We start from the raw sequence: 14,706 nt of genomic DNA, 5'->3' as shown, positions 1-14,706 counted from the left end.
TGTGGTTATATTATTATATTATTATATATCGAGAACCAAAACTTTTATATTGGGAAATCGAAAAAATAAGTAAAATTAAAAAGAACTCAAGTACAAAATTTCGAAAATTATTTAAGGAAGGCGCAGGCAGCGGCGGCCTAAGGGGGGCGGGGGGGGGGCGGTCCGTCCCGTGTACCAGGGCAGCAGGGGGTGCCATCGGAGAAGCTCGAGGGGGGGGGGTGCAAATCAGAACGATTAATATTGAAGAAGACGGATCCGCGAAAACTTTGCACGGTCCTGGGGGGTGTCACAAAACACTGCCGCCGCCCCGGGAACCCAGCCTTCTTAAGCCGCCACTGGGCGCAGGATAATGTCGTTCAATCAATGCTTGTTTTAATAACATAGGATATCTAAGAAATTTAATTGCCTATTTCGGGGGTCAGGGCCATTTTTGTCATTTTTTGCCATTTGGCAATGTTTATTTTCTTAACAACTATTTATCGAATGCAAATATACTTGAAAAATCGGCTGTTTCGACAAAAAAAACGCCAAGAACGAATTTTAAATGAAATCTGAGAGGATAGGGTTGACAACCTGTGGCCGTTTGTCGTGGAATGACCCGAATAGTTTAGAAAGTGTTTGTCTCGGGGATATGTTTTCTAAACGATGAGCAATATCTGGTTTAAGCATCCTAAGATATAATTCGTCTGAAGGATGGTGTATCTCATGTGTAGGGGAAGTTTTTATCTGGGATCGATTGTCGTGGGCAGAGCTAATATGGGATTAATTAGTATCAGAAAAAGTTTGTTTCTGGGATAAATTAACTCGGTGGTAGATAATAGATATGGTACAGATATTAATGGCGGTATTTCGTTCTACATTGGTACGCATTTTGAAGATTCTTTATATTTTCCGCCAAGCTTAAAAATTAAATGTAATGAGGAATATTTAAAATAACGTTAATTTGAATAAAAATCGAAGAAATTATTATTTTGTTTCAAATTTTGAATTTAGAGCCGCATAACTAATAAGCATATAATGCCATCTCTTATAAAAAAAACTATTACCATAATATGCAATTATATTCAATATTTTTAAATTTTAAATCGGGTCAATTGTTAGAAAAATAAAGTTAAAATCATATAGGTGACTTAAGTCTAGTTTAGAAATGAGTTTAAAGAGTTTATCAAAATAATAAACTCTGGACGTACGCTCGTAACTCCTTTAAAAATTGAATTATTTTAATTTACTTTTACGGTTTCAAGCAAACGGTTTTAGAATATATACATTTCAATCTGCAGAATATGTAGATCAATTTATTGAAGTTAACGAAATTTGACTACATTTAACTAAAATATACCTAATTTTTTAATATAGTTACAAAAACCAAGGTCACTAAATCTAAGATATCAATAATATTTGGTTCTTGGTGGATAAGAAATTATTCCTACCCTTAAATCTACTTTTAAAATTATTTGGTAAAAACATTTTTGTTTTAATATCTAATATTTCGAAACCTGATAAAGTCAGAGATATTTAAAATTGGTAAATTTTTGAGTCTATATTATTTAGGCTCGTTTTATCGCTTCTTCTCTAATTGCTGCTTCGTTAATTCTTTCTTTCGTTAGTAATTTTAGGTTTTTGACTTTGTCTTGTGTTTGCGGGGCTTTAAGAATTTTGATTTCCGCTATAATAGCGTCACTGGTTTTTAGCCAAATCTCTTTCTGACGGTTTTATTGACCTGGCAGACTTGTTCCAAACCAAACCAGAAGAATTTAGTACAAAAGACATTTCTAAATACAGACGATGTGACTATTTCCTTTCTGATGTTCTTACACAGATCCAATCTGCCTGTGATGTCCGCGAGACCGCGCTTTGATCATGATACATTATAACTACTGACGTTAGATGAGCATTTTGTTTTCAACACAAGAATTCACAGTACAATGACATTTATCTGCATCGTAAAATGAGCTGCTTTTTGTCACTTTAGTTGTAGTAGATAAATAAATATACTTTCCTCGTTGGACGAAATCCGTTATCGATATTAAATCATGCGCGTGATCCAAATGTGGTGGCGAACAGGAACAGTTTAGGAGACGCAGGCTGGCTGACCAATGAAATGAAAAATTTGTGATTAGTTCCTTTCAGATATTTCTTTACAGACCATTCCAAAAATTAAGAATTTAAAAACCTGATTAATTTTAAAGATAGTTGAAAATATTCTTACGTACCACTATTTTTTAAATGCAATTTAAATATTCAAAGTGGTTTATTATCCAATAGTAATATATTTAGGAAATTTTATTGAACAACAATTCACTTTGTATTTTATTCAAATATTTACCATTAAATTTTTCGCAATAGCTAAAATAATCAAGTTATCTTTTTGTGGATTTCATTTTTTGCTGAAGTATTCCAAGGTTATTAAATTGACAGGAAATATTCATGTCAAGATTTAATGGTTTCTAATTTATTCATTATTTTTTTTTAAGAAATTTGAAAAATGTGGCACAAAAAGCGAAAACTTAGATTTATTTAGAAAATTACAAAACTTTAAACGATACTTGTACCAAAAAGCCTTCGAGCGTAAATTAAAAACGCGAAATGTGGACCGTATAGACCTTGAAATAATTATAAGTACGGTGTAGAATATCTGGTACGTGACTAACAAATCGAATTAAAAATCTCCGCCTAACATTTAAAATTTTTACGTTTAGAAATTTTTCGAAATTTAGGCTTATTTGTATAATTTTTGGAAGGAATTTTCCACAGGAGAGAACGAAAAAAGGGGAGAATTATCGAAAATTGGCGTCTCTCTAAAATGTTAATAATGCCCACTTGGATTATTTACTTCTGTTTCGACGCATTTTTTAGTTTAAAACTTTTATTTTGGACTTAAGTTTGAACATATTGGCCGGATGCGGATCAAGATTAATTACGGAAAGCAGTCTGTTGAGGAATTAGAAATAAGTCGATATAATTGATCACGTGTGTTTGCAAAATCTCTGCCATTTTTTAGGTTTTTGGCCTTGAAAGCTAGAGAAACACAGAAAATATTCACATAATTTAAAAATTCTAGCTACTTGTGCAAGTTAATATAAGAAATAGTGAAAAACAACGAAAGTTAAAATGTGCACAAATTTTTTTATTTAAAATTGAAAATATTCGACCCGACTAGTTTCGGTCACGTTATTGTGCCGTCTTCAGGGGTGTGTACCGTTTTTACATTTGTGTCAATTATTTATAACCTCGTTATAACAATTTTTTCCAATTATTAAGCTTGTCTATACCAGATCGAAAGTCGCGATTTAGGCAATTGTTTTTTTTCATTGATTTTTTAATATAATAGGATTCAGTGATGTCTAGCTCAATAGAGTTTTTACATTGTGCACATTTTAACTTTCGTGGTTTTTCACTCTTTCTTATAAATATTCCCATGTTTAAAACTATTAAATTTAATTACTTTAGCTTTTAAACATTTGTTTTAGCCTCCTAACATTAAAATATGAAAATTCAAATTTAAGTAAAAGGTTTGATATGATTGTCACGTATTGAATTGATTGGGCTATTTTGAATGCCAAAGCAGGCGCTTAAACAGAATGAAACTTAACGGATTCAAGTATAACAAAGGATCCTGGATCGATAGCTGTTTTAGAGAACCTCATTCCGATTAGGCTCTGCACCAATCTAGAATTTTAAATTTTAAAACCAATTTTCTGATCTCAAAAAATTTACATTGTTTTCTAATTTAGTGACTCGTGTTCGATTCCTGGCCACAATCATATTGTAAATCATATTAATTAATTTTAATTTAATCTATAAAAAATGAAACCTCACAAAATAAATTTACTTTTATAAACTTATTAACGTAAATTAATTAAAGGATAAATTGACTTTAATAAATTCATAAAAATGTAAAAGAAGACGGACTTTCCCCAAAGTTGTTACTCTAAATATGGTTGTAATAAAAAATGTGTCGGTGGTTCTGTAGTAAACCCTCGTTTGTCATGTAAAGAAGGCTCGAGTTCAGATCCCACTTAAATTTGGTTGAAAATCTGCCATTTGGATGCGAAGACGTTAAACGTAACCCTAAGCGCTCGGTCCATCCCAAAATGCACCACCCACCCACTCACGTCGCAACGCAAACAGGAATTTGAACTATTTTGCCCCGGTACTGTGAACAACAGACAGACATGCAAACACCCAAACAGACACGGTGATTGTAAAACCCCTCCTAGGGAACAAAGTTCCCTATCAGATGTCAAAAATTAACATTTAATTGAAATCTGTTATTATATGCAAGTATGAAATAATTTAAACGAACCGCTCTTTATGTATAGTAATTTACTTGAAAAATACCAACTTTCTGAAATTTGATTGATATTACTATTCCGGCATTTAATGCAAATGGTTTTAATACAATATTTTTTAATTGCTATAAAATTTTATTTTTTTATTTGGAAAATTACAGCAGCTCCTATTAAAAATACAAGGGTCCAAACAGTGGCCGATGTTAAGCCCAGCCAAACTGTACTAGTCGTTAAGTCATGTCCTTTGGCTATTACTGCTCGAACGGCTTCTGTTGGCAGGGTCATTGGTAAGAAATACGCGATGTAACGGATTACTTTGGGAGAACCTTCCAAGGGCCAGAAGAAACCTGTGGAATAGGAAGAAATTCTTTTAATAAGTGAACAAAAATATCTTAAAGTAGGAAAGTCAAACATTAAGGTGTATTTTCAAATTATATATTTTTTTTTTAATTTTTAGGACAAATTTGTAATAGTAGTACCTTATCACGTAAGGATTATTCATCCACGGGTTTTAGGGGTTTTCGGTAATAGTGAGGGTAGGGAGTTGTATGCTGGCGTGGCATAAAGGGCTTGCCAACAACCTCCTACGCGTGGTAACCCGGCTACCTGATTTACAGGCATTAACCCAGCAACCACAAACACGTCCTATGGACATCCGATAGACGGCACACTCGGATCTTGCCTTCGTCCGTAGGACATCCCAAAATCCGGGGTTGACGTCGGTTGGACGTCCAAATGTCCGGTTTGTCTATAGCCGTAGTACGTCCCGGGGACGAGTTTTCGGACATCCAACGGCAATTACGGCGGTCGTCCCCTGGATGTCTTTCTATAAAACCTAGAGATGTCTTTAGGCCTTTAATTTGGTTCAATCATGGCTCAATAGGGATGGAACTAGGACGTTCATTGGATATCGTATTCTGAACAAATAATTTAAAAAGCCAAACTTGATATTAAAATTTTATTCAAAAGATTAAAATACAAGATAATGGAAAAAATCCAGCAACAACTGTACAATTTGATTGTAATAACACGAACTCTGCAAGTATTAGCAGTTAACATATAAATTACAAAACTTATATAGTTATTTAATTTTTATATAACAAAATAAATTTCGAACTAAACTATTAAAAAATTAAATAACCTTCCTTATACAAATGTAAAAAAACAATAAAATCAATTTTTAAATCAGAATCAAAATAAAACTAAGCCATTTAATACTATTCCTTAAAAAAAATTAAGACTGTCGGATGAAAAATGTACTCTAGAAATTACTGTTTCTCGAAGCTTAATTTTAATATCTATTATAACGATTTCAACCAATTTTCGTTAAAAAAACTTAAATTTTGTTAGTTTTAGCTTAAATTTATACGACATACAAAAGTCGTCCTAATTCCTAGTTTAAAAACCCCGGGTTTTGAACTATAGACCGCAAACCTGGCGCCATCTATAGTTCAAACCAGGTAACCCATATTCAAGGTCAAGAAAGACCACCAGTGTTTGATCAATCCCCCCCACTTTAAAAACAGCGAACCTTCCCTAACAGTCGGAGAATTCAACGCAAATCTTACTTTTGGAATTACAATTTAACTATATAAATTATCACAGTATAAAATAAAGCTTTAGGCGAACCGTTCAGTGAGAGTAATGAATAATAAACTTAAAAAGTTAAATTGAAACATGTACAGGTCCAAAATGAACTTTAAAAACAGCGAACCTTCCTTAACTTTCGGAGAATACACTGCAAATCTGACTTTTGGAATTACAATTTAACTATATAAATTATCACAGTATAAAATAAAGCTTTAGGCGAACCGTTCAGTGAGAGTAATGAATAATAAACTTAAAAAGTTAAATTGAAACATGTACAGGTGCAAAATGAACTTTAAAAACAGCGAACCTTCAATAACATTCGGAGAATTACACGCAAATCTTACTTTTGGAATTCCAAATTCAATATACAAAATATAACAAAATGAAATAAAGCTTTAGGCGAACCACTCAGTGAGAGTAATGAATAATAAACATGTACAGATCCAAAATGAATAGACTTTGATCAAACATTATTTTCTTCCTACCACCGTAAAAGACACATTAAAAAAATCGAGTTAAAATCATTAAAAAAATCAAACAGTTTTTTAATAAAATACTTACTCTTATGATATATTATCAGCAATACTAGAGATTACTATGTTATAATCTTTAACGTTTGTGTAGAACGCATTATGTACTTTATGGTGACCGATTCCAAACTATCGAGTAATGGCGTCGTACAAAAGAAACTACAAACTGGGCTACCAGATATTTTAAAAGGACTTTAGCTCGGCCAACTTAGATCAGCTTTTTCGCAGTAATTGGCTGTGATTGTAGAAATAATTCATCAAATGAAAATAATGGAAATAAAAATCAAGAAAATAATAATATAAAAAAATATAAAAATTAAGAACAGAAAAAATTAATTAAATAATTAAGTAGGTTTGATTTAACACGTAATTTCATTAATTCACGTTAAATAAACTCGTAAATTTAAATAATAATATTCTTAATAAAATTAATATTTTGTGGTTCATTAATCATTATCAGCTCAAATAGAAATACAGGTGAAAAAAATTAAAATTAATTGCTGATAAACGCACCTCTAGATAGCATTGATGGACGAAACATTTCGGACGAATAGTGGAGATCCATGCGACGTCGATTGGGCTAAATATCGGATGTCACGAAATTGGTTCTACGAGGACTAAAATGGGACGTCCGTTATTCGTCCCGTAGGACGAATTTTGGACGGGACCAAGCTGGGCTCTAAGGACCATGGTGGGACGTCCCAGGGACGATTTGTGTTTGCTGGGAAACTTGGATAGATGACTGACGCCCGAGGCAGTGTCTTGGACACTAGCCTTTCTTATTTAATAATGCATATTTCGTATTAAAGGTAAATTGCAGTGTTTGAAACCCAATTTGTTACGCTTACTGCATTTAAAATTACCCCAAAAGGCGAATCTAAATGCGCCACGGAAATGTTTCCAAAGAAGTAAGTAGATTCTGCCAAATACGCAACTGATTTTATATTCTGGCCCTTTAGACATGTAAGGCATTACGTGCTTTGAAAGTTCGAACTACTTGGGTTTTTTAGAAACGGGAAAAAGGAAATTATATTCTTAGAATTAGCAATGGGCGAACTTTAGTAAATGGTGATCTCAACCTTCAATATATTCATCTAAAATTATTCTTAAATAAAGAAAAATATCTGATATAAACATGGTTATCTTGACCTTCAAAAAAGGGACCGTAAGGACAACAAATTTAACTGCAGCATTTAGAAATTCTTTTTAGGGTTTTTTGATACAAGCTATTGGTTTTTGTAAATTGTATCTGTTTATTTTGTATCTCTTTATTTTCGTTCCCTAAATACTTAAATCAAGTAACTTCAGCTATATTAACTAGTTTTGTTATTAATGAGTTTTATACGTTTGGAAATCAATTCTTATACCAGTGGGGAAAACCTTTTTTTTTTTACGAAATCGAAAAATTATCGATTCTTACGTGATGAAATCGCCCAAACTATCTCAACTTTTGAAAACAGTTGTAACGTTTTTTTATTGTATTGTATATTTATCTAAATTTTAATTATTGGTAAAATATTGAAGGATTTACCGGAGGTTGGGTTCCTTAAGTTCTGTAATTCGTTTCTAAATTACCTGCCAGCACAATGTTAGAATATAAAACTCCGACTCCAAACATCATGACGCCTTCGGTATTTTTTGTGATAGCTGACACCAAAAGACCTGCAACGTTTTAAGTAATAAATGTAAACTCTTTGAATTATTTTTAAGAAAACGATTAAAAGCTGTTAAAATGAATTTTCTAAAAATAATGTGCAACATTTATAGCATTCTTTAAATGCGTTTATGTACTCCTTGGCTATAACTGTACCTGATTACATATTTTGGTTAACCAAAGAATATGTTATCGCTGTAATATGTGTAAAAAAGCTTATAAGGGTTAGCACTTGTTGTTTTTCCTACGGTTGGAAATATAATTGAAGCGCGAACTGAATTTGCAATTTACGCCTTTAAGCATTTTTATAATATCAATATAGTTTGACTCTTTTATTAACCAAAAATTGGGTTTAAGACCTTTGTATTTTATTAAAAATGTTGGAAAATGGTTAACTTTTTAATGATGAGAAAATCCTAAAAAACAGGTCCACCTTGTTATATGGCTAAAGCTGGAGTCATACCAATTAAGATGAATTAAACAAGTAAATATGATTAGCATATTGAAAAGACGCTGGTGTCCGGGCCTGAAAGCGTTACTCACGGGAAATGTCTTAACATTTTTGTTATCTTTGATTGGACCCTTTTGCCAAGGCAACAGAAAGATTTTAACTATCACAAGATAAAATTCCCCAACAAAATGGGGAAGCTAGGTACCTTATGGTGTAAAATGTTGCCTTTTACAAAATTTAGGATTTAATTTATTTCTAAAATTATTTCCAGAACATAGGAAATAGAAATTTGAGGACACACATTTCATTAATTAATTGGTTTTAATGTAAATTGTATTTTTGTCCAAGTGAAAGAGTTAAGCATTAATTTTTGAAATACCCTCATTAGAGCCATCTTTCCTGAACATTAAGCAAAAAATCAAACTGTCGAGTCCTTAAATGCACCCCCCTTGTCATGTAGCGTCCAAATTTCATGTCATAAGAGTTGGTTGACGGTTGTATGAAAACCATCTTCTCATCGGCTTAAATAAGCTGTTTTCTCCAAAGCTTTCATATTTTACCTTTCTTTTAATAATAAGATGGATAAAATATTTTGTATCTCAAAAGTAAGTCGTTTTAAAAATTGAAAATATATTTACTGCCTGAACAATTATTTTTCCAAAATTTGCTAAACCAGTCTGAGCCTTAACGATCCCTTACCAAACGTCATTCCGCAAAGTCCTTGCATTAAAGTTAAAAATCCAACCAGCGTGGCTGATCCGATGATCGGAATCGAGTAAATTTGGAACGGTACCAATAAAGCGATGGCTATTTGAACCAAAACGATAAATAATTGCGTGATGACATGAGACAACAGAATTTGGATTCGACTGGTTCCAGCCACCATCAGACGGTCGAAGTTTCCGCTGTTTCTCTCCATGATCAGCGTGATGGACGTCAACATAAACGCCAGGAAGTATGAGCAGCATATGATGTAAGACGGAATAATGTATTCCGTGAACGATATGTCGAAGTCTCCGTGGATGGGCTTCACGAACTAAAATAACAAAATAGCTTTATTTGATACTTCCTTACGACGGCCAATGTTACCCGATTCTTTCTAAGCGTAATTTCGACTATTTGAAAATACATCCCTTAGAAAATAAAATAATATTTTTTTTTGGATAAAAAGTTGTTTATTGAAACTACTGAATACCTGAATCAGTACAACTAACGCAAACTGTTTAATTAAGCGCAACTTAATAAAATTATCCTACATTTTTAATAAAACCTAAATTTTTTCATTTGATTACATATTAGTAAAGTATTATTATTTTCTTAGTACGAAGAACTTCAACGTTAGCGGTTTAAAACATAGGTCCTAACAGTTCACCGTCATTCCAAACAAAATTTGGTTTTCATTTTCATTTAAGCTACTTAATTTCTGTAGTTATAAGATAATGAGGCAGCATTTGTACATACAATAATAATATTTAAAAACCACTTGTACAATAAAAACTAAAAAACGATTTATTGCATAATAAGTGTTTTCATTCTAAGTCTTTCTAATTAATTTCTGTAGTACTTTCAGATAAAAAAGTGTATGTGTGATGGCAGTCTTAAACTCCATTCAATCTTACAAAATATCTTTTCCGCTGAGTGCGCGAAAAAATCAAAAATGTATTTGAAGTTTGATCGTACTTGAAGCGGGCTCTTTCCTACATCCGCATTGCTACCCAGGGAAGTCAACATTTCATCTGAGAAGCGTTCATAAGCCTTGTACAGTTCTCTTAGCACTGCCGATGAAACTATATGATCTGCAAAAAATATTAAAAATTTACAGTATTTCATTTGATTTATCACGAAATTATAAACAGTTCTCTTTGTAAAAATTATTAAAAGCTCAAAGCTAAGTTTTAACATTGTGTTCCCAATAAGATCAATACAAAATGTTTATGGTGAAATTTCGTGGGGCTAGCCCAACCAAAACCAAAATACATTAATTTTTTTGAGTATAACTAAAATTGTTTTATTTTATTTTTAAATAGGGCATGCATAAGCCACTAAACAAAAGTTGGGCATTATTTATCCCCAAAAAGTCAACCACGACCACCTTTAGTGAAAATTGGCAATTCTTGTAACAAATAAAAAAAGAAAGACCGAAAGATATATTACTGTCAGTTCATAGAGCAGCTATCTCTAGAAACTATTGTTTGTAAACGCTGCATCAACTTTACACTGAACGTAATGCGAAGCATTTTAAACCGTGGGGCGTTTTGTTAAGAAATTTATCAGTTTGACTATTTAATTTATTAACTTTTATTGCATTTATTCAATAAATCCGTATTAAGCTAATAGTGGTTGATAAGAATATGGTCCAGGTAATTTTGAGTTGAAATTCCATAACCCTTTTGCTGACATGTAAATTATCGCCTACCCGAAATGGCCAGAACCTTCTGATCTTCTTTCAACTTCAAAATAAATTTTTTTACATATTTTTTTTAGGTTAACAAAGCGTAAAACAACGGAATGGAAACTGTCACGGTTGAAGATGATTTGATGAAATTCAAATGGCGAATGCCTGACACAGCTGCACTTGATAGGTTCACCTCTTCTATTAATTATAACGGCCGGCGGCGAATGCTTGGTGGTGTGTTCTAATTAAAACTAATTACCAGACACTCGTCGCAAGTCCTATCGTAAATATAAGTTGTGAAGCGGCCTTTTCAGCATAGCCGGAATCCTTATTTCCTCATCGCGCTAAAGTCAGCAAATTCATAGAATCTCTGGTTGAAGGGTTGGTCAAAACCATTCCCCTAGGGTCTTTATTTTAAAGTTTTCTTCTTAAAGTCCTTTGTCCCCCTCACCTGGGCTACCGAGATATGTCTGCTTTAGCTGAGCAATGTGGCACCTCGAACAGAGACCAGATGTCTCCGAGTATTCATCTTCAGTCAAATGCAAAAGGGAAACGTTATTTCTCAATTCCCGAGCGAAGATATAAATATTAAAATCTTTCAATGATTGGCTTTCAATATAATCTAGTTTCGGAATTATAGAATAAATTCGCGTCATTTCAATTTTCGCACATATTTTAAATCATATTTTTCATGCACCCACAATTTGATCATTTTATAATATTTAAATAATAAACGGATGATTTTACGCGAAACATTTTATTTCATTATCAGTGATAAGAATATTAAAACACACTTTCATTATATGCATGAATAAAAACATTTAATTAAATATATAGACATGCTAATGATTTCCGCTTAGAATGGGCGGGGTTTACTTTCAAGGTCCCCCGCGATAGAAATACTTACCTAAGGATACTTAAGTTTTTCTGTAGAATTAAGCCGTAATTAAATAATTATATAAATTAAATCAAATTAAAAATAACCCAAAATAAAAAGACAAATGGTCAGTTCATACTAGTTGTGTCCATGTTCACCAGAAGTGAACTGCATTGGATGGTGTTTGCGTCAACTGCCAAACCGAGTTGAAATCTCTTCAAAAGGCATTTCGTAAAATTGCTTTTGATATGAACTGTGGCCCAAGAATCTCCATTCTTCACGGATTCTACAGCATCGTCAAATGAACTAAAGTACACCTGATGCAATTTAAGTATACAACATAAAACGTTACAAATTAATTAAAATGGTAATTACATGATTAATAATAATCAATAATCAGCTAGGCTAATACCCAAGGCACCACCTTAGGCCTAAGTCATCATGCGACTTTTGAAGCCATTAATTCAGGTAGCCGGGTTACAATGCGTAGGAGGGTGGTGGCAAGCCCTGCATGCCACGAGATCGAGCCAACAGCTCCCTACACTAACTATTACCGTTAACCTCGACAAGTTTTTATGGAAGGGGAAACCGAAGAACTCGAGGGAAAACCCCTTACACCAGTGGAGAGAGAACTTGCAAACTCTACGCAGAAGGAGTTGTTCCGAGTGTTCACCCAGTGCCACAAGTTGGGATCGAACCCGGCTCCTCTTGCTGCGAGGCGAAAGTGCTAACCACTCCGCCACCCCACTATATATATATCAGTGACTTGGGATTATGATATCTAGAGTTATGGTTGAAACCTGAGGACGCAATGATATTTATATTTAACCTGGCCATTTCTAATATCGCCTTTAAGAAACCTAAGACTAGATGACCTTCATATTTTCAAATTTTTAAACTCACGTAAATAGGTGGTGCCACTGCAAATATATTTAGTTAAGCGTAAGTTAGACCTTCCAATTTTGCAACTGCGATATGGTTAGACACATCAATGGATTTGATTAGTGTATTTAACTATAGCTATCATAGTTAATTGAGCCAAAAGTATTTCAAAATTAATATTTGCTAAATAAACCGTAAAGACTGTTCCACTCTGAAATTCTAAGATCCCATTGAAGCTTTTTAAAAGTTAATTTAAATGTGGTTGTGTAGCTGATTAACCTTATTGTAGCAATAAACAATTGATCAAAACTAATTTTCGATGTGCATTTTTTCGCACTAACGATATAAGCGATTAGGTAAGATTAAGTATATTTTCCTTTTTTATGTACGAGGCGCTGCTCTAATTAGAAATATAAAATTATCTTTTGATAAAAGATATTATCAAAAATAATCAAAAGATAATTTGTTTATAATAATAAGTTTTAAAGTAACTACAAAAAAATAAATTATAAATTGTAAAGATTAAAAAAGAGGGAAACTAGTGAATTAAATATTAAAAACTTTTCTGGGGTGGAAATGCTTCACTTAAACATACTAAACCTACGAAAATAAAGTCTTTTTCGGGACGAAAACTGAATTGCAGTAACTCTACACGACGATTTTGAGTTAATCAAATTTTAAAACAGACAATGTATTAGATTTTTAAAAGAAGTTCAATTTTTATAAAGTTAAAAACTTACTTTGTTATATTTAAGGATATCAATTTTGTCTAAATATAGTTTGCTCATTCTATTTGGTGTCTCTTCATTGGCTATAGCGATATTCATTCCGAAGACGTCACGACCCACGTACGTGCAGTACAGGAAAAGTTGAGTTGCGGGAAGGATCACGCTCAAAAGCAAAAGAGCCAAATTTCGACGAAGTATATTGATATTGCGCAATGTTAATGTAAATATTCCGTTATGGTAATATTTTATTGTGCCTAATGTGGATTGAATTCGTCCTCGATAAATTACTGGGTATTCTGAGTCCTTTTCGGTGCAATCCTAATTAAATAAATATTCGTTTAATGTCTTGGACATATTTACTAAAAACGACTGTAATTGGTTTTCACTTTGTCTAAAATTTTATTTGTTTATTTTGTTTGTTCAAAAATAAATAAAAATTGCTGCGTCGTTCTTTTAAAAAGTATTAAAACGTGAAAAATGGCATACATATTTGGTGTTATTTATTTTCAAGCAATTAGTTTGTGTACATAAGGTTTTGGAAGGAAGAAAAATATTTAAAAGTATTTTATAGTCTCCGGAAAATTATTTTGAGATTTTGGTCCTAAACATCGTTTATGATATTTGGCAATTAAAAAAATTAATGGCTCTCACTAATAAATCATCAGCTGTAACATATATCTTATATGATTATAAAAAATGGTTCAATTAAAAGTGCCTTATTCAGTGGTTTGATTTAATTTCGGAAACAAATGTCAGTCATTTAATATACTTCTATTCAACGCCATTGTGAAATTTGAATCTACTTGTTTTCTAACCCAAACTAAGGAGTGCGCTTGGCAAACAACTTTTTGCAATTCACTATTTGTTATAGAATAGTGCTTTACGGGAGGAAATTTGAAGTTTCTGATCTGTCCGAGTTAAGTTAGCTGACAAGTCAAACAAGAGTTTAGAACTTCTTCTCGATACCTGGAATTATAATTCGGTATTCAAAGATAAAGCGCTTCGCGCTTCTTAAAAATACACAAATAGCCCAAACGCAGTTTTATGTTTATGCATAGCCAGGCAAAGAATGAAATACACTTGGTGTATTTTTAGCTTGAAATCTCAAGATAAATATCAATAAGTTTTGCTAATCGAAAGTTTTGTAGATGTTGGTATCAATGTTTAGTATGCATACTCATTATATCGTAAAATTAAATTAAATACTCACATTTGCACAACACTTAAGCGTTTTTGAACTAGTCGATTCATTTGGTGATTTCAAATTACAGATTGGAGCAAAACAGTCTTCCAAGTTATTAGTGTTA

At 32.5% G+C, this 14,706-nt stretch overlaps 1 protein-coding gene across 1 annotated transcript; it reads right to left on the bottom strand.

The window, feature by feature from the left end:
- Positions 1-4,380: 4,380 nt before the first annotated feature.
- On the bottom strand, positions 4,381-13,572 carry LOC149945898 (ABC transporter G family member 20-like). Its single transcript, XM_090172342.1, has 6 exons — positions 13,412-13,572; positions 11,929-12,106; positions 10,198-10,313; positions 9,217-9,553; positions 7,988-8,074; positions 4,381-4,639 (listed from the first exon to the last, which is right to left on the bottom strand). Exons 1-6 carry the CDS (start codon positions 13,496-13,498, stop codon positions 4,428-4,430), a joined length of 1,017 nt encoding a protein of 338 aa, XP_090028468.1. The 5' UTR covers positions 13,499-13,572; the 3' UTR covers positions 4,381-4,427.
- Positions 13,573-14,706: the final 1,134 nt, after the last annotated feature.

The sequence above is a fragment of the Leiobunum rupestre genome, chromosome 4 (assembly GCF_980474605.1).
Source record: "Leiobunum rupestre chromosome 4, qqLeiRupe1.1.hap1, whole genome shotgun sequence".
Taxonomy (NCBI): domain Eukaryota; kingdom Metazoa; phylum Arthropoda; class Arachnida; order Opiliones; family Sclerosomatidae; genus Leiobunum; species Leiobunum rupestre.
This window is presented reverse-complemented; position numbering and strand designations above follow the sequence as displayed.